Source organism: Rattus norvegicus, chromosome 10, assembly GCF_036323735.1.
Source record: "Rattus norvegicus strain BN/NHsdMcwi chromosome 10, GRCr8, whole genome shotgun sequence".
Lineage (NCBI taxonomy): Eukaryota > Metazoa > Chordata > Mammalia > Rodentia > Muridae > Rattus > Rattus norvegicus.
Window position 1 is genome coordinate 59,610,341 of NC_086028.1, and position 27,417 is coordinate 59,637,757.

General features: G+C 40.2%; 1 protein-coding gene across 1 annotated transcript; it reads left to right on the forward strand.

The window, feature by feature from the left end:
• The first annotated feature begins 18,900 nt into the window (after positions 1-18,900).
• Or1p1 (olfactory receptor family 1 subfamily P member 1) lies at positions 18,901-19,872 on the forward strand. The gene has a single exon (NM_001000038.1). The coding sequence runs from the start codon at positions 18,901-18,903 to the stop codon at positions 19,870-19,872; it is 972 nt and encodes a 323-aa protein (NP_001000038.1).
• Positions 19,873-27,417: the final 7,545 nt, after the last annotated feature.

Consider the following 27,417-nt stretch of genomic DNA (forward strand, 5'->3'; position numbering starts at 1 on the left):
TGTATCCTATCCTCTGTGGTCTAGCAGTAACCAGTCCTGACAAGCCCAAAGACATTCTTGTAGAAGACAAGGGAATGTGTGATGGAACTCAATATAAGGGAGGGTTGGAAGGATGTGGCAACAAGTCAAAGGATGCCAGGAGCCAAAAGAACTCCAGACTTACAATAGTTTCTCTCATAGAGCCTCCAGGAACAATATCCCTTGCTCGTGCCTTTATGCCATCCCAAGTTGGCTTCTTCCTGGGGTAGCCAGGCCCCCTTGTGCACCTAGCTAGACTCAAAGAGGGAAGCTTAGCTGGGTGTGGGTAAGTGGATTACAGGATCTCAGTTGGCAATGAGTACTCAGGCCATGAACTCATCCACTAATAGCTTCAAAGGACTGGTTTTGTTTATTGTGGTAGGGGAGGTATTTATGCCTCCCAGAAGGTGGGAGCCAGGATCTCTGGGGCAAGGCAAGGATCCCTGTTGGCCAGAGTAAGCGCATTAGAAGATTCTTCATGTACATACTCAGGGCCTATAGGGTAGGAAGGGAAACCTTATCATGTCAAACAAGGATTGAAACCTGAAAACTGTCAGGATAATAACTTCTTTCTGGGGTTGGTCTAGGGGGAGCCAGCTTTATGATACCAGGTTGGGAAAGGTTGGGTAACCAACTCCTGCCTCCTTCATGTTTGAGGTATCCTCGACCTTTCCTCAGTAGCCCTGGGGCATTATGGTCACACACTTTTGCATTAATCTATTGGGCTTATTTCAGTCTTCTGGAATCTGGAAACTTGAAATAATAGATCTCTGTGGTTTTAAGGCATTTGGTGTATAGAGGTGTGTTTCAACAGCAGTAGAAAATTAACTTACAGGTTTTTAGCTGAAGCCCGAACCTCGCTGATCCCAGAAAACAGCTCTCTGATCCCATACTCCATGGGAGAGAGAGAGCTCAACGCCCAGACAGGTGGGCACTCCTGAAACTGCGGGGCGGGAGAGTTCGCCAATACTGCCCACTCTTGCCCACATCCCTGGCCCAAGAGCAAACTGTATCGGGCATCTGGGAACAGGAAGATAGGGGCACTAAAACGGCAAGTCCCCTGCGGTCCAGACACTACCCAGATCTGAAGGGACCCAGTCAATAGCTCCCTGAACCCAAATCCCGTGGGAGGGAGAGCTAAACCTTCAGAGGGGTAGACATGCCTGGGAAGCCAGAAGAGACTACACTCTGTCCACATATCTGACTCCAGAGGAAATCACCTAATGCCATCTGGGACCCCTGTGCACAGGGGTCTGGGAAAAGGCAGGGCAGGCCCTTCTGGTTGCCACCCTCATGGAGAGCTCAAACGCAGCACTCCAGGAGCAACTTCAGGCCCAGGACCACAGGTAAGACCAACATTTATGCTCCAAGTGACCTGCCTGGTGGACTCAGGACACATGCCCACAGGAACGGCTGAAGACCAGTAGACAGGAAAGACTACACGCCCAAAAGCAGAACACTCTGTTCCCATAACTGGCTGAAAGAAAACAGGAAAACAGGTCTACAGCACTCCTGACACACGGGCCTATAGGACGGACTAGCCACTGTCAGAAATAGCAGAACAAGATAATACCAGAGACAGCCTGTTGGCAAGAGGCAAGTGCAGGAACCCAAGCAACAGAAACCAAGACTACATGGCATCATTGGAGCCCAATTCTCCCACCAAAGCAAACACTGAATATCCAAACACACTAGAAAAGGACAACATCTTGATTTTAAATCACATTTGATCAAGATGAGAGAAGACTTCAAGAAAGATATAAAGAATTCCCTTAGAGAAATGCAGGAAAACATAAATAAACTTATAGACGCCTATAGAGAGGAATCACAAAAATCCCTGAAAGAATTCCAGGAAAACACAAACAGATGAAGGAATTAAAAACGGAAATAGAAGCAATAAAAGAGCACAAAGGGAGACAACTCTGGATATAGAAAACCAAAGGAAGAGACAAGGAGCCACAGATACAAGCATCACCAACAGAATACAAAAGATAGAAGAAAGAATCTCAGGAGCAGAAGATTCCATAGAAATCATTGACACAACTGTCAAAGACAATGTAAAACAGAAAAAGCTACTGGTCCAAAACATACAGGAAACCCAGGATTCAATGAGAAGATCAAACCCAAGGATAATAAGTATAGGAGAGAGTGAAGACTCCCAGCTCAAAGGACCAGTAAATATCTTCAACAAAATCATAGAAGAAAACTTCCCTAACCTAAAGAAAGAGATGCCCATAAACATATAAGAATCCTACAGAACTCCAAATAGATTGGACCAGAAAAGAAACTCCTCCCATCACATAATAGTCAAAACACCAAATGCACAAAACAAAGAAAGAATATTAAAAGCAGTAAGGGAAAAAGGTCAAGTAACATATAAAGGCAGACGTATCAGAATTACAACAGACTTCTCACCAGAGACTGTGAAAGCCAGAAGATCCTGGACAGATGTCATACAGACCCTAAGAGAACACAAATGCCAGCCCAGGTTACTGTATCCAGCAAAACTCTCAATTAACGTAGATGGAGAAACCAAGATATCCCATGACAAAACCAAACTTACACAATATCTTTCTACAAATCCAGCACTACAAAGGATAATAAATGGTAAAGCCCAACATAAGGAAGCAAGCTATATCCTAGAAAAAGGAAGAAACTAATTGCCTTGGCAACATAACAAAGAGAAGAAAAGCACACAAATATAATCTCACATCCAAATACGAATATAACAGTAAGCAATAATCACAATTCCTTAATATCTCTCAACATCAATGGTCTCAACTCCCCAATAAAAAGACATAGATTAACAAACTGGATATGCAATGAGGACCCTGCATACAGGAAACACACCTCAGAGACAAAGACAGACACTACCTCAGAGTGAAAGGCTGGAAAACAACTTTCCAAGCAAATGGTCTGAAGTAGCAAGCTGGAGTAGCCATTCTAATATCGAATAAAATCGATTTTCAACCAAAAGTCATCAAAAAAGATAAGGAATACTTCATATTCATCAAAGGAAAAATCCACCAAGATTTTTAATATTCAATTCAATCCTAAATATCTATGCTCCAAATACAAGGGCACCTACATACGTAAAAGAACCCTTACTAAAGCTCAAAGCACACATTGCACCTCACACAATAGTAGTAGGAGGTTTCAACACCCCACTCTCATCAATGGACAGGTCATGGAAACAGAAATTAAACAGAGACATAGACAGACTAAGAGAAGTCATGAACCAAATAGACTTAACAGGTATTTGTAGAACATTCTATCCTAAAACAAAAGGATATACCTTCTTCTCAGCACCTCATGGTACTTTCTCCAAAATTGACCATATAATCTGTCATTTTTGACCAATTCCCAATTCCCAACTTCCCTCCAACAAATGCAGAACCCCGACACACTCTCAGCACTGTCGAACCCTAGAGCCATGCAGGCGCTGCTGCAGATCCAGTAGGGCTTGCAGACTTTAGCCACAGAAGCTCCCGGCCTCATCCCAGGGTTTACTCCAGCAGGCAATTTGGAGGCTCTACAAGAGGCAGTGCACCTCCCACTGCACCCAGTGAGGACACAAACCCCCAAGGAGGCACTGCTGAGCCAGGCCACCAGCAGTTTATCCAGTAGATACTTCAGGCCCTTGCTGGGGTGAATCCTCAGTTACAGAGTCCAGAACTCAGATTTCAACAAGTGGAACAGCTCAGTGCGGTGGGATTCTTGAACTGTGAAGCAAGCTCACAAGCACTGATAGCAACAGTGGGTGACATTAATGCAGTGATTGAAAGGTTGCTGGACTCCCAGCTGTCATAGCAGCATTTCTGTATCATGGAAAAATGTGATTTATTTTTGATAATGGCTCTTAAATCTTTAAAATAACCTGCTTTGTTTCTTTGGCATTCTGTACTGTTATAAAGGAAACCAATAGGAAGTCTTTGGAGGCAGAGTGCAGTAAGATGTGTGGTTTTCTGTGTCTTTTTGGAACAGTGGGAATCAATGTTTCTGGTTAAGGCATTTATTGTAATTCTTTTTAAATATCACATTTTCTAATTGGGTGAACAAATTTTTGTCCTGCATCTGCTTTTTAAACAAAATGTTATGGTAGTAATTTATGTAGAATAAAGGCATTAAAAAGCAGTTCATCTGTGCTCCATGATTTCTGGTACAATACTGCTTATTGGACTTTTGCAAGTACTTTGCAAATAATGCTGTAAGATTTATACCATGGATGATTTTGTCTATTTGGATACAATAAACATTATTGCACATTTCTAAGCCATCAAAGTAAAATTACTGTAACCAAAAAAGTACAGTAAGGATTCCTAAGTGTGAGGAATCTTACAGCACCTTTGATAAAATTCTCTCAGCAAAAGCGCCATTCAGTCAGTGTGAAAAATGAAGAAAAACTAATTCTGCTTATCTCTTTAGGGACATTTAATCATACAGACAATATAATGTAACGATATCTCAACATTCTATAATGGCTGTAAATTACCTTTATTTGTGCCAACTGAAGGAGCACTGTAACATACTCTGATGTGTTTGCTGGGGCTTCGTGCTCCCCATAGGTGTCTAAGCAGCATTGGGTTTATTGAAACATTGCTTTCACTGGAAGTGCTGATGTTTCCATTTTAATTGCCATGTACAAGTAGAGCTGTCTTTTGGGTTTATCAGCTTTCTCATTCGTAGGCAATATCTGGATATTAAATGATTAGTGAGCCACTTGTCTCTCAAGTGTTTGGCTAGTTTTATTAAGAAGTAGTTGAATGTCATGCTGTTCGTAGTCTCAGAAGGAGTTGGTGAGGGTTGAAACAGAATTGGTGATGGATGGGTATCCTGAACTAGGTAATACCGGGAACTAAGATTCTGTGAGGAGTCTATGCATATGGTAGTGTCAGTCTGGTGAAAAAGAGCCATTTTAACAATTCCGAATAAGCTTGGCTGTTCTATAGCCTCCTTCTTCCTTCTCAAAGACATTCAACTTGCCTAACTCTCAGACTCGTGGGGTGATATGTTCCTTTGGGGCCAATTAAAATATAACACTAGGGTCAGTGATATATGTGACTGACTCTGGCTCAATATTCTCTTAGGTCACTGTGTTCTCTTTTGTATGGTTGCCCGAATCATAATGTTAAATAATCTAAAATGAGTTCAGATGAGTAAAATCAAGGGAAATAAAAAGCAAATTCTGTAACTTCTGTAAGTTGCTTGATACTAAAAGGTTGAGAAGGAAGTTGGTCCCAGACTGTACACTCTTCTGACACTTTCTCCAAGAGAAAATATGTACAAAGATCAGAGTGAAGGTGTGACTGAGGAGGTTGGCACAATGTGCCCATGACTGCTCTCTGCCTCACGCCTCAGTCTGTCTGGTTGAAAGACTTCATACAGGTGAATGGAAATATGCAGCTGGGGCAGTGTCAAAAGAAGTTTAATTTATTAATCACCAAATAACAATAAATCTTCAGCTTAAAAAAAATTGAAGACCCAGAAATGAACCACACACCTATGGTCACTTGCTCCTTGACAAAGGAGCTAAAACCATACAAGGGAAAAGACAGCATTTTTAACAAATGGTATTGGCTCAACTGGAGGCCAGAATGTAGAAGAATGCAAAGCAACCCATTCTTATCTCCTTATACAAAGCTCAAGTCCAAGTGGATCGAGGACCTGCACATAAAGCCAGATTCACTGAAACTAAAAGAATACATGGGCACTGGGGAAAATTTCCTGAACAGAATACCAATGGCTTATGCTCTAAGATCAAGAATCGACAGATGGGACTTCATAAAATTACAAAGCTTCTGTAAGACAAAGAACACTGTCAATAGAACATAACAGCAACCAATGGATTGGGAAAAGATCTTTAAGAATCCTACATTCAATAGAGGGCTAATATCCAATACATTCAAAAAATGAAAATCAAAGCAACCCTGAGATTCCACCTCATACCAGTGAAATGGCTAAGATCAAAAACTCTGGTGACAGCAGATGCTGGTTAGGATGTAGAAAGATCCATTGTTGGTGGGATTGCAAGCTGGTATAACCACTATGGAAATCAGTCTGGCGGTTTCTCATAAAATTGGACAAAGTACTACCTGATGACCCAACTATACCACTCCTGGGTATATACCCAAAAATATTCCAACACATAACAAGGACACATACTCCCCTATGTTCATAGCAGTCCTCATTTATAATAGCCAGAAGCTGGAAAGAACACAGATATTCTTCAACAGAGGAATGGATACAGAAACTGTGGTACATCTTCACAATGGAGTACTACTCAGTTATCAAAAACAATGACTTCATGAAATTCATAGGCAAATGGATGGAACTAGAAAACATCATCATAAGTGAGGTAATCCAGTCACAAAAGAACACATATGGTATGTACTCACTGACAAGCGGATATTAGCCCAAAATCTTGAAATACCCAAGATACAATTTATAACTCACATGAAGCTCAAGAAGAAGAAAGACCAAAATGTGAATGCATCAGTCCTTCTTGGAAGAGGGAAAAAATACTTACAGGAGGAAAGTGTGGAGCATAGACTAAGGGAAAGGCCATCCAGGGACTGCCACACATGGGGATACAGCCCCATATACAGCCAACAAACCCAGTCACTATAGCCAATGCCTAGAAGCACTTGCTGCCAGATATGGATGTCCCTGAGAGCCTCTGCCAGAGCCTTACTGATAAAGATTAATATGCTTGCCAATAACCATCAGACTGAGCACTTTGACCCCTATGGAGGAGTTAGAGAAAGGACTGAAGGAGCTGAAGTGTTTTGCAACCCAAAAGAAAGAACAACAACATCAACCAGACAGATTCCCCCAGAGTTCTCAGGGACTAAACCACCAACAAAGTATGTACATGGTATAACCCATGACTCCAGCTGCATATGTAACATAGGATGGTCTTGTCAGGCATCAATGGGAGGAGAGGCCCTTGGTCCTGTGAAGTCTCCATCCCCCTGTGTAAACAAATGCCAGGGCAGGGAGGCTGGAGGAGGTGAATGGGTGGGTGATGGAGCACCCTCATAGAAGCAGCGGGAGGGAGGATGGGATAGGGGTTTCTTGAGGGGAAACCAGGGAAGGGGAAAACATGTGAAATGTTTTTTAAAATGCAATAAAAGAAGAGAAAAAAGTGTTCTTAATTGATTTATTCTGATCTGTACCTTTTGTGACTGAATTTTGGTAAACCTATCTTATATCCTAGATAATACAATCTCTTCTTTATATTTTTAGAAGCAATTTATAATCCACAAGGGAAATTTCACTTTACTTCATCAAACATTTTTTCCTAATGTAACTCCATCTGAATCAGCCAGCAAAATATCACTCATATAATGATTAAATTATAGATAGAGGAAACTGCTTACGCGAGTTACTTCTAATGGCTGTTGTACAAAATATTCTCATAAGGTAGGACTGTTTAATATTCCTTGTGGCAAGATTCTCCATGTATTGTTTTATTGGACAACTATTCTCATAAGTATATTCTGAGAAAGCAAACCTTTCCTCATCATTCTCTATAAAGTGACAATGGAAGAGCGATCGTTTAAATCGATCACTGTAATAGCCCATGCCTTAGGTACAATGAAGACAATGGAACTCCGTGCTGTAAAAAGCACATTGGCTGAATAATTTTATTGATTGCTCTCATATCTGTTAACATTCTCCATTTTCCAGATTTGTTTTTAATGACAAATATGGGAGAATTCCAAGGTCTGGTGGACTCTTCTATATGTTGAGCCTCTAGCTGCTCTTGGACTAGCTATTCTCATACTGTAATTTTTTCATAGGTCATTGTTCTAGCCAAGCAAACCTACCAATCACCCACATTAATGGTGAGGCCGTTGCTGCTCTGCCACCAGTGTCTCCCCAATAGAAAGTTGGAGAGTCACCTTCTGCTGTGTCCTGCTTATAGACAACTGGGACAATCTGTTCTTCATAATGTTTCTCAATACCTGAAATAGCTCTTATTTTACAGTTTGTCCCTGATGTTGGGAGAATACTAATCCATGATTCCTAAAGTTGCAACAAATCTCTTCCCCATAAATTCAACTCCCATATAAGCCATGTATGGCCTTAATTTTCCTATTTAACCTTCAGGCCCTAGACATTTACGCTTTGTTTTATCTGGGATAAAGTTCCAATGCCTAGAAAATGAATAACTACCTCCTGAAGAGGCCAATCTGGAGGCCAAGATTTTGGTGAGATTAGGGTGACATCTGCCCCAGTATCTGCAATGCCTTCAATTTCAATATTACTTTGAATACCTTTAGTTTGGACTTCTGATCATCTATAGAAATTTACCAAAAAACATTTATTTTTGGTCCCTTCAGGGTTTTTGGTTTCATGTATTGAAAGTGCTCTGACCTTCATACCTGAGTTATTAATGTCTATTTTCAGAGCAGTATCTTTTGTGAATGAGTTTCTCCACTGCTGACATGAAATGTTTGATTTGAATTTGATATTAGGACTTGAAATAGCCACCCCCTGAGTATTTCCTGACAAGGAGTTACCCTGTCTACCTCTTGTTGGTCCACATTCATTAGTCCAGTGTGGGCCTTTGTCACATTTTCTGCATTTTCCAATGTGCTCAGGACTTAGTTTCACATTAGCATGGCTCTGCCTACAATAATTTTAATGACTTCGTTTACTACAATTAAGATATTTGGAAGTTTGGATTTTCTCATAAACCTTTGAAAATCACTTCTCTTATTAAAGTTATATCGAAAGAATGAGAACCAATATCACTCATATTTCTATCCTATTCTTTTTAACTTTATTCATTTTAAATTATTTATACCTGGCTATGATTTTTTATACCCAATATCCTTTTTCTTTAGCATTTAAGAATAATTCTGAATATTTTTGCCTGATCAAAGGTTCATCTGTGCTCAGATTTCTTCTTGCATTCTCTTTGTCTCTCTCTCTCTGTCTCTCTCTGCTGTTCAGCTCAAGACCTCAAGGAGTGGCTAGCTACACCTCAGCCCTTCTGCTCACAGGGAAAAGAGGTTCCATTACACCATGAGCTGTTCACTGGCTGTGAAGGTGTTAGCAGTGGCTGCATTAGGCGGGGGACACTGTGTCCTCCCATGAGAGTGTAGCTTCATATTAGCAGGCAGCACTTGGTGCTGTGCCAATTCACCCCAGCTAGCATGTGCTCTCACATTTCTGGATCACCATGCTGTGCTCTGCAGCCCCACCAGATTAAAAGGCCAAGACTATGCCTCAGGGATACTGAGTTATGCAGGCTGAATTCAATCACTTTGTATGTCCCAGTTGCGAACAGAAGCACAGCCTCCTGCATGGCATGGTCGTCAAAGGCATGTACCTGCACCAGAAGAATGTATGCTAAGTATGGACCTGCATCCCCTGTGGCTTGGAGAACCTGTACCAGCTTTCCCATGGCGTGGTCTACTTGTTTTTATTTTATTCACTTAGTTATGATCCATTAGTATCACTCTTTTGTTGTTCTATCATCTAAGACTCAGTCAATAAGAACTCTACAATATGGCTTGTCTCGTGGTCCGTTCCCACCCATCTTGGAGCCTTGGAGGGTACTCTTACCTCTAACAGCACTAAGCTATTACTGGAGTGACCTTCTTCAAAGACTGAAGAAAAACCACACCAAAACACGAATATTAATGATTATTTATATACATGCATATATAATATAAAATGTATTTGTGCTTATATAAATATTTAAACATATACATACTATACACAATCATGTGTGTGTGTATATATATATATTCTTAAGAAACCTAGACAATCAAACAATTTCAACATAAATTCATTATTTACATTAAAGGGGGTTGGGGATAATGTCAAGGCCAAGCGACATTTTTTTTGGTTGGATAGGGTAGCTTTCTCTAGTTCAGTTCAAGAAACAGACAGTTAATTAATTTTCTTGGAAGAAGTCGAACGCTAGTGGACCACATCCTTCTCCTTTGCAATAAATTGTTCCTAAGGGAATATTTGGGACCTAGGACAATTGCTAAGCTCCAGTATCACACAAGAGATAAAGTCTCATATTGGTCTTCTGGGAAACAGATGGATAGGTAAGTCCGCTGGTAGTCCAAGTCAGGAACACAAGAGTATTCCTGGGGTTCTGTTGAGAAACAGAGTTCACTCTACAGTCCTGCTACAAGAGATGTGTAGGACTTCCATGGCTATGAAAGGAAGCACCTGGCTGTCATCTTATTAGACTCCACTTGAAAGAGAAACAGCCTCAGCGTCTCGGGAAAAATTTCAGGTTATACTGATCAACATAGAGGAACAAAGAAGAGGCACCAGGTCATTGTGATGGTGGCTGGGACAGACACAGGCAATATGGTGAGCTCAAATTGGGGTGGGACACCATCCTTAACATAAATAAGATTTGTTGTCCAGCTCCAAAAAACAAGGAGAAGAGGGAAGCTATGATCACCGCAGTGAAAGCACAACCAAGTCCTGGCAACTGCAGTGCTTGGAAGGAAAGAAAATACACATTTCAAAGCCATTCCAGCCAAAAGGCAGGATTTCCAAGGAAGTCAGTGCAGTCTACAAACAGTTTTATTGATGGGGTCCAGAAAACAGACAGCAGGGAGAGACATCCCTATGGGCAGGAGGACAGGCAAGTGAAAAGAACCTTATCCTTCATATGGAGGAAACCCTGGATGTGTCCTTTAGGATCACTGTGTGTAACATACGCTCATCCTAGAGTACTCATTCAGAAAGGACAGTATTCTGGAGGAGGAAGGGCATATGCTTTGCCTGAGAAGTTTCTTCCTGTAGGATACATCCTGTATACTATGGTGTGCATTAAGACAAGTGTGTAGTTGGCCCATAGAACACAATTGCAGACAGAAAAGAAGTTTTAATTGATTGCTTCTTAGGTCAGAGGGCAGTCCCTCCTGAAATTCTTCCACATAAAGTCGGGGTGACTGGATTTTTGTTTCTTTCACTTTTGTATGCCCCATATTCTGAGGGCAGAATGGAGGAACTGAGGTGTGTACGTCCAGTATGCATGCCTTCCTGGCTCAGGAGACATACGACAGACTGGACTCACTTTGCTCCTGCCATTAGCTCTGACACTGCCAAATCACAGTGGTGGAGAAAGGCTTGGCGTTACATGTGGCTATGAAGCTGAGTTCATCAATCATTGCGGCAAATTATTGTTGCGTGAAAATACAGACAGTGAAATTTAATTTCAGGCTAGCTAGCCAGTTCTGGAAAAGCTTTAGAGTCTTTGGGAACTAATAGGAATTTAGTGAAGGGATGGGATAGAGGTTGCTGAAGAGATACCCCATATAAAAGGAAGAGAATCAATGTCCAGCATGAAGTCTAGGTAAGGGTTGGCAGAAAATCTTCCTGGCTAAGAAATTGAAAACTATTGCATTTGACTCACAGAACAGACACAGCAAAGGTGGGACTATTGTGAAAAAGATAACAGGCAGGTCCCTAGGAGATCACCTAGACTGGACTATCCCTGAAAGACAAACTGAGGAGGTACAGAGCAGGGTCTGTTAGACCACCAGTAAGAAAAGGACCCTGTCATAGAACAATAGCTATCAAGAGGAAATAATCTGGGTCCAGACATGGGCTCTGAAAGGCTATTTTTCTGTCTTAAGTACACCACATTACAGTATGTCATTTGGAATCACAAAGAGTAAAGATCACACCAGGTTCTGCTGTTTTCTGGTGTGTGACTTTGAGGCAACTCACAGACCTTACCTTCCTCACTCAGCACAGGATTAGAGAAAGGTCAACTAGCTGTCACTAGACTGAAAATTCAGGAGGTGGGGCATCTGGGTCTAAAGGAAACCACTAAAATCAGGTCTGCTGTTCTTCCTATTCTACTTAAACCTCAACTGGAACTGAGGGCAGGAAAACATAACGCAGCCTTGCCGGACGCCCACAGATCCTGCTTGAAGTTTAACTAAGACATGGAAGCATCTATACAGTTTAACGCTGTTAGCCTTTTGTTAGTGCATTCTCTAAACTAGCTACTAGCTTACTCTGATTTACCTGCCATTGCCTCTCTCCCTGTGGCTGTCACTGCCTGCTTCCAGCTCCATCTGCCTCCTTAAAGTCTCTGTGTCTGTCTCTTACCTGCTCTTCCTGTGTCTCAATCGGTGTCTCTGGCTGCATCTCTGTCTGGCCAGAGGTCCCGCCCCCACACTTCCTACCCCAGCTCCAGCTGTCAGCTCTTTATTATATAAAAACCATGTTCCAGTCTGGACCAATCAGCAGCAGGACAACAGCCAATACATCTCTTCTGAGTTGCCCTTCAGCACTGAGAGCTGTTTGACCTTCACCAGGGCACCTTGCTTTTCAATATGATAATCTCAGAGTATCATCTTTTGGGCAGATGAAGAACAAGCATTTACGTATAAACAGTTGGTGATGGGTCATAGAAATGACAATACCAAAATCAAGGCAGCACTTGGCTCTCTGACACACAGCAATACAGAATCACACCTTCATACAAAGTGAGGGAAGGTCATGTCAACAGCTCAGTTTCCCAAAACTGTCCTCAGGGTAAGGTGATCATTCTTTGATCCTGAAATCTCAGGTCTGGCAGAGTCAGGTTTTCAGTGAAGTATATTCTGTCCTAATCCAAGGAAGGAGCTGCTCTCCCAGATCCCCAGCACCCTGATATCTCTCCTTAGCTGTTCAGATACTTGCTTGTCGCTCTTTATTTCCGCCCTTGTCTGTTACTGCTGACACTGAGAGCACATTCTCTTGTGCACAGATGAGTTGTATTATTCTAGCTGCATTCACATTCTATGTTCCAGTGACATGCTGTGTGTCTCTCAAACAGGGCATGTTACAATTATATGTATTATGTTTTCAGTCTGGAGGAGTATATAGTTGTGAACAAGAAATAGAATGACTGCTTGACTGCTTATCCATGAATTGAACAAGGACAACAACAATAGACAGGTTAATGTCGACGTGTGTGTGTGTGTGTGTGTGTGAGAGAGAGAGAGAGAGAGAGAGAGAGAGAGAGAGAGAGAGAGAGAGAGAACAAATTAATAAAGGAAGAGGCCATGAATCTAAAAAAGAACAATCAGGGGTTTGTAGGAGAGTTTGGAGCAAAGGGGGAAAAGATGTAATTATATTATAATCTCAAAAGATAAAAGAAATAATTTTTAGAAAGGCATCAGAAGGAATTAGCTCATTATTTGAAGTGAGACTCAAGAAATAAGACGACTGATTTCATTGGAATTGTATTATAATCATATTTTGATGGGAAGGAGGTTAGAATTTTTATGAGAATAATTTTTCTCACTCTAGAATATGGGGTATTTATCCTTCTCTTTTAAAATTAAGAAACCCACCTTCTAAAAATAAAATTTTATAGTTTTCTTTATCTATATCTTAAGCTTTACTTGTATTTATTCTTAGATATTTTATAGATTATTTTGTTCTTGCCATTTTACTCCTGTAATTTTTACAAAATTCTAGTATGGTTACCAGAATTGGGCAAACCAGTTGTATGTGTGCCTCTAATCTCTGTCTATCGTCTAGTGAGTAATCTCCCTTCATAGATCCTAATGTGGCTCACAGTACACCTTGGCATGAGTGGGTGTCACACTGCTAGCCTTGAGAACATCATCTGTTCCTTCCTACAGAGGGAATTCCTACCATGGAGGAGACACCCCTTTAGCTTTGCCTAAAAATGAGAGCAAGAGTCAACTTGATATGGTCGAAGCCAAAGTCCGAGATTTTGGAGTTCTGGGAAAGTTCTGCGTGCATTAGACAGAAGCTCTCTGAGTAACAGCTTCCTCAGCTGCAAATGGAAATAAACGGTCAAACAATACAAACAAGATGAAGAACTCCAGGCAGAATCTCAGAAAGTTCTGGAAAGATGCTTGCTAGTGTGAATAGAGCTCAATGAATGAGTGTCATTGACACTAAACATTCCAGGATACATTACTATATGGACATTCTTAACCTTTAAAACTCTGTGTAGAATCTACAAAACTGTTTGTATTTATTAGTGCAGGATCATCCATCTTAGTAGAAATCGCTTTAGGTTCCAGAATTTTGCTTAGTTTCTTCCTTCAAGGTTTCTCAGATTCTTGGATTTCCTCTTGGGGTTTCAGTTTCTATAACTGTAGGTCCTTTTCTCATTATATTATTTTCTTTGACTTTATCATCTGAATTTGAGGAGTACATCTTAAGTTTGTATATCACAAAATGTGTGCCTATTTCTACGGCACCCATTTAATGTTACCAGTATCATATTAGGTTCTAATAGTTCACATATTATATGTTGAAATACTTTAAAACAAACTATAGTTATTGTGGTATTACACCCCTAAAAATTCATTCTGTATATCAAAAAGAAGCATCTTACGTACTTCCTCAAAAGTATCTTTACCCCAGTTTAACTAATAATAATTCTTTATTCTGGTCTATCATTGGCCCATATTCAAATTTCTCTAGTTATTCTGCAGACTTTCCCTTTTGATACATTAGACCAAATGAAGTCTAGTCCAGAATCTTGAATGGCACATGGTTGTTAGTATTCCTGTTGCAGACTTTAGTCTGTAGCAACTTATTTTGTGTGTAACAGCTGCCTGAGGAGGGTACCATGCTCTCCCTACCCAGCATCAGCATCCCTGGAGCTTGTTGGAAGAGTGAGTCCTCATGATGCGGCATTCCAGAGCCAGGGAGCTCTGCTGTTCCACCAATGGGTTCCGTCACCAATTGGTATGCATGGGAGTTGTTTTCTGCTTTTGTGTATAATAAATAGTTAAGAACATTTTTGTACATGTTTTCCATCTTCTTAGGTGTGACCAGGTAGATAACCATTTGATTAGCCTTTAGAGAAATGTCAAACTGCATTCCAAATTGGACATACTGTTCTGCATTCCACCATCAGGGTCCTAGGTCCTCCCTTCTTCTCATCCTTGATATAGTTGATGTTACTGATTTATTGACTCTGTAGGTGTGAAAAGACATCTCATTGTGTGTTTGTTTCTTTCATTCTCATTGTTCTTTGCTTTTTGCTTGGTATTTATACACATAGATAATATTTCCTACATAGAATATAAAATATATGAAATATTTTCTATATCTAAAAATCAGACAGCTATACTTTACAGGACACAATTGCATAGACTCAAAGAAAAACTATATCTTATATTATTTCAGTAAAGCTGCTTACAAAAATATATGCTAGTAAATGTTTAAATACATCATTGTTAACTACGTTCTTGCTTTCAAGTTATAAGTTGTTGCTTATATATTCTAAATAAAATTTTAAACACTATTCCTCGAATGGGACACAGTAGCACCTGCTTGTCATCTCAGAACCCAGGAGGTGGAGGCAGAAGGATCAATAGTTCTAGGTCATTCTTAGCAAAGTTGAGAATTTGAGAACAGATTGGGCTATATGTGACTGTTTCAAAAAAATTAACCCTTCCACATTCTAAGTTCTTGAGATAATTCTTTGAAGCACAAATGGTTTAATTATTTAAATTAACGTTATATGTATTAATTTAATTTAATTTTAATTTAATCATAATTTAATTTGATGGTGTTTTCTTTACTGACATTTTGTTGTGTGGCATATATTTTGGTGTCATATCTAAGAAACCATTGATTTATTTGAAAATTTAGGCTTATATTTTCTTCTAAGACTTTCACAGTTTTAGCTCTAATATTTTAGTCCTTTGCCCACTCTGAATTCATCTTGTAAATGATATGAGACAGAAGTTCTAATTCATTTCTTTGCACACAGACAAACTGGTGGATATACATAAGAAAAGGCTTTGTTTCCTTTCTAATGTTGAGCTTCATTTTGACTTTAAATGTTTTTCCTTGTTCCTGCTTTCCTTTGGTTTGCTTTGGTGCTTGTGTGTTGTATTTTATTGTATCTTGTGAAAGTGTTTGGAGCATTGCATCTTTCTTTGCTGTACTGATAATATTCCATTGAGTCTGATATATGACATAATTTTTATTATTTTTAAACATTCAATAATTTAGATAGTGGCACATAATTGCACACATTTATGGGTACTCTATGATAGTTAAACTTATGTAGAATAGAAATCTATAAAGTGGAAGGAGAGTTCTGGGAGGGATGTTGGGGAGGTTGGGACCAATGTGAAGTTATTAAGGAGGAACTGACAGTGTTCTAACACACATTCAGTGGTCCTGCTTGGCAATAACCTATTGCATATTTTATGGAATTCAGAATTCTAAAATACCTTTTTGTTATTAAGAATATCTAGTAAAGTCGTTTAACAATTTTTCCAGGTTAATGAGGCATTTTAACTTCTAAATTTGTTACTGTCTTCTTTAAGTTCTGTTGATTTTTAATTTTAATTGAATGTTTATGGGAGGTCATAAGTTGAATCGTTACCATTGTGAGACTAACTTTGCAGTCGTGCTATGAGCTTTCCTCTTAGCACTGCTTTCATTGTGTGCCAATTGTATGTTGTGCCCTCTTTTTCATTAAATTCTAGAAAGTATTTATTTATTTATTTATTTATTTATTTATTTATTTATTTATTTATTCCCTGTCCCAGTGATCATTGAGTAGAGAGTTATTCAGTTTCCAGGAGTATGTAGGCTTTCTGTTGTTTCTGTTGTTGTTCAAGATCAGCTTTAATCCATGGTGGTCTGATAAGTTACAATTGGATATTTCAATTTTCTTGGACCTGTTGAGGCTTGCTTTGTGGCAGTCAAATTTTGGAGAAGATTCCATGAGGTGTTTAGAAGAAAGTAAAATATTTTGTTTGGGTGATACCTGTAGATATCTGTTAGGTCTGTTTGATTCATAACCTCTGCTAGTTTCATTATTCCTCTGTTTAGTTTCTGTCTCAATAACTTATCCATTGGTAAGAGTGGGCTATTGAAGTATTCCTCTATTATTGTTTGTGGTTTAATGTATGATTTAATCTTTAATAATGTTTCTTTTATGGATATGGGTGCCTTTGCATATAAGGGCATAGATGTTCAAATTTAAGAAGTCATCTTGGTGGATTTTTGTTCCTTTGGTGAGTATAAAGTGTCCATCTCCATCTCTTTTCATTACTTTGGGTTGAGAGACTATTTGATTAGATATTAGGATAGCTACTCCAGGTTGTTTGGGTTCATTTGCTTGGAAAACTTTTTTCCAGCCCTTTACTCTAAGGTAATGTCTATCTTTGTTGGTAAGGTATGTTTCTTTCATGCAGCAGAATGATGGATCCTGCTTCCACAAGCACTCTGTTAGCCTGTATCCTTTTATTGGGGTAATTAAAACCATTGATGTTGAGAATTGTTAATGACCAATGGTTGTTAATTCCTTTTATTTTGATGTTGGTAGTGGCACTCTGTGAACCCGATGAGAGTAGACATCTGGGGCTACATGTAGAGCTGGTAGGCCCTGATATCAACAGGCCTCTGAAATAGCAGGTAGTGCTGGTTGTCCTTGGTGGTATCAGCCTTCCAAGGATGCAGAGCTGGTAAACACTGATGGCTTCAGGCTGCTACTTGTCCTGGGTCAGAACAGACCTCTGGGTATGCATGTAGAGCTGGTGGTCCCTGGTAGTTGCAGGACCCTGTTTGTCCTGGGCTACAACAGCTTTCAAGATATAGGTGGAGTTGTAGCCTAAGAAATGGAGTGCAGAAGGGGAAGGGAGAAACTCTCCATTGCTGGGTTTGTCCAGAGTGGGTGGCGGGCAGGGTATTAGAATAGGAGTCTCATCTGGTGGTTTCTGACGGCTGCAGGTGTCTGAGGCTGAGATTAGAGGTGTGGAAAGATAAGATGGAATGCAAAAGTGTCAGGACAGAACTCAGCTTCTGGGGTTGCTGGGGAAACAGCAGGCAGTAGTTTGGAGCTTGGGTAATAACTTGGATGGCCCTGGCCTACTGAGGTGCAGATGAAGATATGGTCATGGAAATAGAGTACAGAGGGAATCTATCTCTCTGTAGTCTTATGTAGTATATGATTAGTAAGTTAATTAGGAAATTGGAAATATCAATGAAGTGTGCTCATTGATATAAATGAAATATGATGTATGTATTTATTCTGTTATCATTTTCTTTCTTTTCATTTTATATAAGCTCTCATGGAGCCCAAGCTGGATTCAAAATCACTATGTAGTGGAGGCTAGCTATTAACTGCTCAACTTTCTACCTCCATCTCCCATGAGCTAGAATCAAAAATGCTTCCCTCTGACTTTGCAATTCTAGACAACAGAGGTTTTGATCTTTTTTCCCATTTCACTAAAGCTTTGAAGAATAGTATAGATATCCTAGGTCTTCACTAAGTAGTTTTCTTGCCTACTAGAAACATGGGTTCTAAAAAGCTCAGAAACATGAGCTATTGTCTTCAGAATATTATGTTTGTGACACTGATGAATCAGAGCAGATGCTGCCCACGGATCCAAGAGTAGTTTGTGTAGTTATGGCAGACTGAATCCAAATGACGTAAGATTTCAATGTAGGTAGTCATAGCCATCTCTTGAGATGGAAAAGCTGCCTGGGGTTAAGGGGTTAAGCATTATTACTATGTTAGTTGTTTGGCACTGAACCAGGGGAACAGTTGGCATTCAGTAGCTATAAGACACATGAAAGTGACTAAACAAATCTTCCTTGTTCTTCAGAGCAAAGCTAAGTAAAACTACAGTACAAGTAGAGTCACTTTGGCCAGAAAAAAATATAGAAAAGTATGCAAGGTTATTTCAGTGGTTATCATTTGCATCTTGCAGAACTTTCTGGAAAAATATCTTCAGCAGACTATATTAAATGTCCAATGCATATACAAGATGGTTACTATACAAACACTGTCATTTCTCTAGAGATCAGAGAAAGTTTTGCTGAGAACTCATCTAGAGCGAATCAGCTCAGAAAGGTAACTCAGGACATTCCTTATTGACTTCTGTGCTCATGGCAAGAGGGAACCAGACCAGCACCTTTGAATTCCTCCTTTGGGGACTGTCAGAGAAGCCACAACAACAACACATCCTCTTCTTGCTCTTCCTGTGGATGTATCTGGTCACTGTAGCTGGGAATCTGCTCATTGTCCTGGCAATTAGTACTGACGTTCGACTCCACACCCCCATGTACTTCTTCCTTGCCAGCCTGTCCTGTGTTGACATCCTTTTCACCTCCACCACAGTACCCAAGGCCCTGGTGAACATCCACACCCAAAGCAGGACCATCTCCTATGCAGGATGCCTGGTCCAGCTCTATTTTTTCTTGACCTTTGGAGACATGGACATCTTCCTCCTGGCCACAATGGCCTATGATCGCTTTGTGGCCATTTGTCACCCTCTCCACTATACGATGATCATGAGCTTCCAGCGCTGCTCACTCTTGGTGATAACCTGTTGGACCCTCACAAACCTTGTTGCCATGACACACACCTTTCTCATATTCCGGCTCTCCTTCTGCTCTAAGAAGGTCATTCCAGACTTCTTCTGTGACCTGGGACCCCTGATGAAGATTGCTTGCTCTGAAACCCATATCAATGAGCTTGTGCTTCTCTTCCTGGGGGGTGCAGTCATCTTAATCCCCTTTTTGCTCATCCTGGTGTCTTATATCCGCATTGTAACAGCTATCCTCAGGGTCCCTTCTGCCCAGGGGAGGCACAAGGCCTTTTCTACCTGTGGGTCACACCTTTCTGTGGTGGCCCTGTTCTTTGGGACAGTAATAAGGGCTTATCTGTGTCCCTCATCCTCTTCCTCTAACTCAGTGGTAGAGGACACAGCAGCTGCTGTCATGTATACAGTGGTGACTCCCCTGCTGAACCCCTTCATTTATAGCCTAAGAAACAAAGACATGAAGGGAGCACTGGTCAGAATTCTCAAGGGCAAAATCTCCTTCTCCTGGGCCCAGGGACTTCTGCAGAGAAGGTGAAGGGATCCTTAATCTGCTCTGCTGAGGATCTTTAAGAAATTTCCACCTCAAGTGTCTCCTTCTGAATCTCACATTTGCTTTGTCACAGCCCATTCCCTGACACCTCATCTCAAATTTCTTATATTAGAGGAAAATGAAAATGTCTCTTCAGGCTTTGATTTGTTATAAATAGCTTCTTTGTTCACTTACTTTATAATCATATGCCCCAGAATGATGATTTAGTCAATGATAGATGGGGTACAAAACAATTGTTTTTATGGGGAAAATTATTCTGGATTTGAAGTCTCATTTTGTTGTCCAAAAGAAAGTGAAGATTTTGAAGAATATCATCCACAATGCATTTTGATCATATCTACCCTTCCCCATCCACTTTCTCCAATGATTGCCCACATTCTACTCTGAAATTCATGACTTCTTCACCTATTGTATACACACTTATACATGTACCACATGTACATATCCCCTACTGACTTAAAGTAATGTTACCTACATACACAAAGAGTTTTGATTGAATACTAGGATGTTGACAATCTACTACAGTTTCTTTCCATAAAGAAAATTGATTCTTCCTTTGATTGATTTGGCAGCGGTCCCCCAGGTTCTCTGGCCCTTATACTCTTTCCATCCTCTCTTCCAAAGTGATTCTTGCCTTCTTGTGACCTTGTGTTTTACTATTATTACAAACACATTGCTCCACTTTTTACTAATCATTTTGCTCGTTTACATTTCAGATGATATCCCTCCTTTCCCAGTTTCCCCTCTACAAAACACTCATCCCATCCCCTTCTGCTTTACCTCTATGAGGGTGCTCCACCAGCCACTCACCCCTGATCAAGTAGGCTTCATACCAAATGTGCAAGAATAGTAAACATCAAAAAGTCATTGATGTCTTTTTATTGGGTAGTTGAGACCATTGATGTTGAGAGATATTAAGGAATAGTTATTATTGCTTCCTGTTATATTCATATTTGGATGTGAGATTATGTTTGTGTGCTTTTCTTCTCTTTTGTTTTGTTGCCAAGACGATTAGTTTCTTGCTTTTTCTAGGATGTAGCTTGCCTCCTTATGTTTGGCTTTATCATTTATTATCCTTTGTAGGGCTGGATTTGTAGAAAGATATTGTGTAAATTTGGTTTTCATGGAATATCTTGGTTTCTCCATCTATGTTAATTGAGAGTTTTGCAGGATACAGTAACCTGGGCTGGCATTTGTGTTCTCTTAGGGTCTGTATGACATCTGTCCTTCCAAAATTCCATCATAATTCTTCATAGACCTTGAAAGAACAATACTCAACATATGGGAAAAACAACAAGATAGCTAAAACAATTCTGTACAATAAAAGAACTATTAGAGGTATCACCATCTCTGATTTTAAGCTATACTACAAAGCAGTAGTAATTAAAACTGTATGTTATTGGCATAAGAACAAATAAGTGGATCAATAGAACAAAATTGAACGCCCAGAGGTAAAGCCACATACCTATGGGTTTTCAACAAAGAAGCCAAAACTATTCAACGGAAAAAAAGAAGGCATCTTCAACAAATGGTGAGAGACTAACTGGATATCTGCATGTAGGAGAATGAAAGCATATCTGTATCTATCACCCTGTGCAAAACTCAAGTTCAAGTGGATCAAAGACCTCACCATATAACTGGATACACTAAATCTAATAGAAAATAAAATGGGGAATAGCCTTGAACACATTGGCACAGGAGACAACTTCCTGAAAAGAACACTAACAGTTTAAGCACTAAGATCAACACTTAATAAATGGAACCTCATGAAACTAAAAAACTTCTGGAAGGCAAAAATACCATCAAAAGAACAAAACAGCAGCCCATCCAGTCCTACATCTGACAGAGGGATGATATCCAAAATATATAAAGAACTCAAGAAACTGGATATCAACAAGCCAAATAACCCAATTAAAAATGGGGTAGAGATCTAACAGAATTCTCAGCACAGGAATCTATAATGGCCAGGAAGCACTTAAAGAAATGTTCAACATCCTTAGTCATCAGGGAAATGAAAATCAAAACGACTCTGGGATTTCATCTTATGCCCATCAAAATGTCCAAGATCAAAAATTCAAGCAACAGCACATGCTGGCAAGGATGAGGAGCAAGGGAAATACTTTTACATTTCTGGTAGGAGTGCAAACCTGTCAACCACTTTGGAAATTAATTTGGTACTTTCTCAAAAAATTGTGACTAGTTCTACCTCAAGACCCAGCTCTACTATTCCTGGATATATACTCAAAAGACGTTCTACCATACCACCAGGACCCTTGCGCAATGTACATAGCAGCTCAATTCATAATAACCTGTAGTGAGAATTTTGGTTTCTTTTAAAACACAGAAGTATTAAGTGATTATGATTTGACTATGTGCTGACTATAATTCATCATGTGCTCTGGCAGAGGCATGATTCTGACAGCTGAAGATAGTTTACGTTTGGGATTGTGGAACTTTTAAGAAGGTACAAAAAGGCCAGAGAGAGTCAGCAGCTTCTGTTCCCCCTGCTACTAAAGGTTCATGGCACTGTATTTGCTGCTTTTGCTATTACTGGATTGCTGAATTACTGGGTTGCTGGTTACTGGATTCTGGTTGCTGGTTGGAGATACCTCAATGACAAAGATTGGATTTGCCCTTAGGAACTCAGTGCCCCAGGGGTTGGGGATTTAGCTCAGTGGTAGAGCGCTTGCCTAGCAAGCACAAGGCCCTGGGTTAGGTCCCCAGCTCCCCCCCCCAAAAAAAAGGAACTCAGTGCCCCTAATCAGCAGGAAGTAGTCTAAAGAGATCTACACTCCCATTCTCTTCTGACCCTCTTTCTCTCCTACCTAGTGTTGGGGAGTTGGAAGAGATTAGGGTGGAGTTACAGTGCAGAACGGTGGTAGATACAAGAACCCCATTAAGCATCCAAAACATACAGCTACAATAGCCAGAAACTGGAAACAACCTTCATGTCCCTCAAGAAAGATAAAGAAAATGGGATACATACATAATGGAATCTTACTCAGGTATTTAAAACAAAGACATCATGAAATCTGTAGGCAAATGCAGGGAACCAGAAAAAGTTCATCCTGAGTGAGGTAAACCAAACCCAGAAAGACAAACATGATATGTACTCACTTAAAATTAGGTATTATCCATAAAATACAGGATACCCATGCTACAATCCACAGTCCTAAAGAAATGAATTAAAAAGGAGGGCCCAAGGATACAGAATCTCACTGAGAAGGGAAAATAAAATAGATTTCAGGGGTAAATGGAAAGAGATAACTGGGTGGAACAGCAGGAGGAGAGGGGATCTGGAAGGATCAAATCAGGGGAGAATGGAGGGAGGGAATATGGGGAGAGAGAACTGGAATCAGAGGAGTATCTCTGGAATAACTCAAAACCTAAAATAATGGAAACTCCCAGGAATTTATGAGTGTGACCCTAGCTAAACTCCTAGCATCGGGGATATGAAACCTGAAACAGGCATCTTCTGAAATCAGAAAAGACTTCCAATAGCAGTACTGAGACACAAACTTAGCCACAAACCCTTAGACCCACAATGTGTCCTGCCTACACAATGTACAAGGGTAAAAATAAAGCAGAAATTGAGGGAATAGCCAACCAATGACTGGTCCATCTTGAGACCCGTGCCATGATAAGGGAGCCTGCCCCTGACACTGATAATGATATTCTGTTATACTTGCAGACAGGAGCCTAGTATAACAGTCATCTGAGAGGCTTCACCCAGCAACTGATGGAAATAGATAAAGAGACACACAGCCAAACATTAGGCAGAGCTTGGGGAATTTTGTGGAAGAGTGGGAGGAAAACTGAGGGAGCTGGATGTGATGTCAAAGATACCACCAAAACCCTACAGAATCAACTAATCTGAACCCAGAGGGTTCAACAGAGACTGAACTATCAAACAGAGAGCACACATGACACGGGACATATGTAACTGTTGTACATCTCTGTCTTCATATAGAACTCCTAACAGCAGGAACAGAGACTGTATCGGAGTATGTTGCCCACCTTTGGATCCCTTTCCTCTACCTGAACTGCCTTGCCTACTGACAATAGAAGAAGATGCAGCTTAGTCCTACTGCAACTTGATTTGTCCAGGCACTTAGACATCTGTGGGAACTCTTCCCTTTTCTGTGAAGAAAGGGAGGACTGCAGGATGGGGAATGGGAGGAAGTGACTGAAAGAAAAGGAAGGAAGGGAAAATTCAATGGGGATGTAAAGTAGATTAATTAATGAAAAGAAAAAACTGCTAGAATAACTAAATAAGAAGGAAAGAAAACTGCACAGAAAATTGCAAATGCCACTCCGTTCAACCATGGCAAAGCAAACTGTATTTGTGAAGTGATCACAGATTGCCTTGATAGACCAAATCCTGAGTCCTAAAACAACATTCAACAAATATAAAACAATTAGGGGGCTGCATAGTGTGCCCTTTGACCACGATAAAAGCAAACTAGAAATCTGTAAGAGTAAGATCAGGAAGAGTACTCCAATCACTGGAGAACTTCCTTCACAACTCCCATATGAAACCATATGCATGTGACCAATGCAGTAAAACCTGCATGGAATTGAACAAAATGAGCAATTCAGCATATAAAACTCATGGGACATAGCTAAAACATGGACAAGAGGGAGATTTAGATTTCTATATATATTTATTGGTTATATTATATATAAATAATATATATTATTTAAATATAGAGAAAATATGTTTGTCCTAATATATTTATTAGAAAGGAGAAAAGTTTTAATACTTTGTAGTTTTTCACCACTTTTATGCAATATTGAAATGGTTTTTATCTATGGGGACGAGAGTGAAGTTTCCGCAGGACACAGAGCTAAGAGTGAATTGTTGGGGAACTCATAAGTACCTCAGCTCTTACTAGTGGGTGTTGTCAGTACCTTTCTCTGGCCAGTGTACCCATCTTATCCTCAACTGTTCTGAGTATTGGCTGTAAATGGACCACTGTGTCCACTAAAGTATTTTGTGTATTTTGACCATATTCACCTTCTATTACCTACTTCCTTCCACGGACAGATTGAAGACCCTTCCTTCTTCCCACTGCCCCTAGAGCCAAGGGAACAGTCATTGACTAAATACTGAGATTGCATTACGTGGCTGGCTTCTTGCCCCCAGGTGGGTCTGACTCTATGAGTAATTCATGCCTGAAGCCACAGTAAGGACAGTTCACAGAGTAACAGCTGGTCATTAACAAGAGACATGAACCCAGTGAAAAGAGAGTTAGTGGCACAAAACACACCAAGACCAAGTTTTTAGTAAAAGGAGATTTATTTAACCCAAAGCAACAAAGGGTAGGGTAAAAGAGACAAACACAGGAGATAGTGAATGGGGAAGGAGAGAAAGGAAACAAGGGTGAAGGGGAAGGGATATTTGCCCCAAAAGGGCAAAGAACTTCCTCTGGATAAAGAGAAGACAGATGAGGCCTAGAGGTAAATGGCAGTTTATAAAGGTTAAAGGAGAAACCCCAGCATTAGGATGAGTTGGTTTCTTTTGAATGGACATATTAAGGTAGCCAAATAGGGGTTTTGGGTTGGTGGATTTCAATACTATGATAGCTGAGCCTTGGTAGTCATCCTCAGGAGAAGAAAGTGATCAAGTAAGGGAATGGACCTTGGTGGCTAGCTTTAGAAATGTAATTTATGATTTAGCAAGGAAGAGGGAAAGGGGAAGGGCAAGGCCTGCCAGAGTTCTATTTGTCATCCTCAGTCTTGCTAGAGCCCTTCAACCACAGTCAACAAGACATTTACTTACTAAGTGGGCTCTGCTGGCCTACAGAGAGTCCCTAGGGATTAATTGCACTTCCAAGTTAAAGAGCCCAAGATTTGGAGGGAGCAGTAATTCCCCGGAACCTCATAGGGCGGCAATAGATAGAGCATGGAGGCCAGCTGCTGATACTGGGGAATGCTCCTGATTGCTGTCAGATCTCAGCCTTCTCTGTGTCCTTAGCAGCTCCCTGGTGTCATTCTGGCTTCTGCAGAATTCAGAAAGAGATGTTTTGTTCTTTTCTTCTTTGTGCAAGTTTATATCATAGTTCCACTAGGCTTGCAATGTGAATTCCCACTATGTCTGATGGGGCTCTGTGTCTCATATTCCAAGTATGGACAGACTCCAAACAGATGTGAGCACAAGTTCAAAGCCATGAGCCTACAAATTACAGTCCACATTTCAGCCATACCAGAATCTATTCTCAGGAACTTTTCTTTGATGTCTGAAAGGATATGATGACTGGAACAGAGAATTGACTGGGTCTTGGCTGCTCTTCTCCTTTCAGACTATAAGCTTGATCAACCCCATGTTCTGTCTCTGACAAGACTCATTTGATGGGCTCTCACCTTGGTATTTAGTTGTGACGCTTGCTGTGTCAGTTTCCTCCAAGATAGAAATACTTCATCATGCAAGGAAACTCCTTAAGAAGAAAGGTAAAACAACATAAAATAGCTTCAAAAAGTTCCTAAAACTGACCAGATACACTAGGCTCCTCCCTGCCAGAGTAAGCAACAAAAACTGCAAAAAGGACTCTCTGACAAGGGAAACCAAGCTGCTAAGAAAATTCTGAGCCCAGATCAGCTCTCTAGAAGAAACAGCCAAGCATCGAAGAGGTTTAGCCCAACTGAGTCACCTGGAAAGGACACCAACCTGTTGACCTGCTTCCAGGCTGGGCAGTATACTTCAGGTTCCCAAGTTTTATGAGTGGTCACTCATGATGGGGTGGACTCTGGTGCTACAGCTCTCTGTGAATCATTTCTGCTCATGTAAGTAATCCCTCACCCATATTCCTGTAAGCAAACCCACTCACTCATTGGTTCACCAAGTTGCACTTTTTGGTATCTACTTTGACCTATTATGGGCTCTTTCTTTGGAATCAGTAGATAGAGGGTAAGTGCATATGTTTGCTGCGTGTCTCCAGGAAATGCTGTGTCACACAACAATTCTTATTCCCTGGATTTATTCATTCATTTTATCCTGCATTAATTCCATCATTTAATTTTCATTTGTTGAAAGGAAATATAATAAAAATAGGAATAATTCTAACTTCTATACAAAACAATAAAAGGTTGAAAGGGGAACAGAAATACAATAACTACTTGAAGAACACAGCCAAGGAAAGTTTTACTAAAAGTAGATAAGAGCCATTGTTCTTTGGAAGCTTTCTTGACATTTGGGTGGGAGATGTGTCCTGGTTTTGCTTATCTCTGTTGGGGACTCTTTAGCTTCAAAGACTCCATCTTGTATATAGTCTCCACTTTGCATTAAGCTAAATTCTAAGAAACAGCCAAGTTCCCAGAAATGGTTTCTGTTGTTAAATATTTTTTTTAAATCCCAGTGTGGTGTTCCTTCCCAACTTAGACCATTTATGTTCCTGAATGAAACACACACAGCCTTTATATTTTAATATGCCCTAAGCATCTCAATAGCTGGGCAACTGCCTACCCTCCGTGCTATTAAATTCTACCTTCTACCAACAACTCCAAGTTACTAGTTATTAATTTCTACATTTC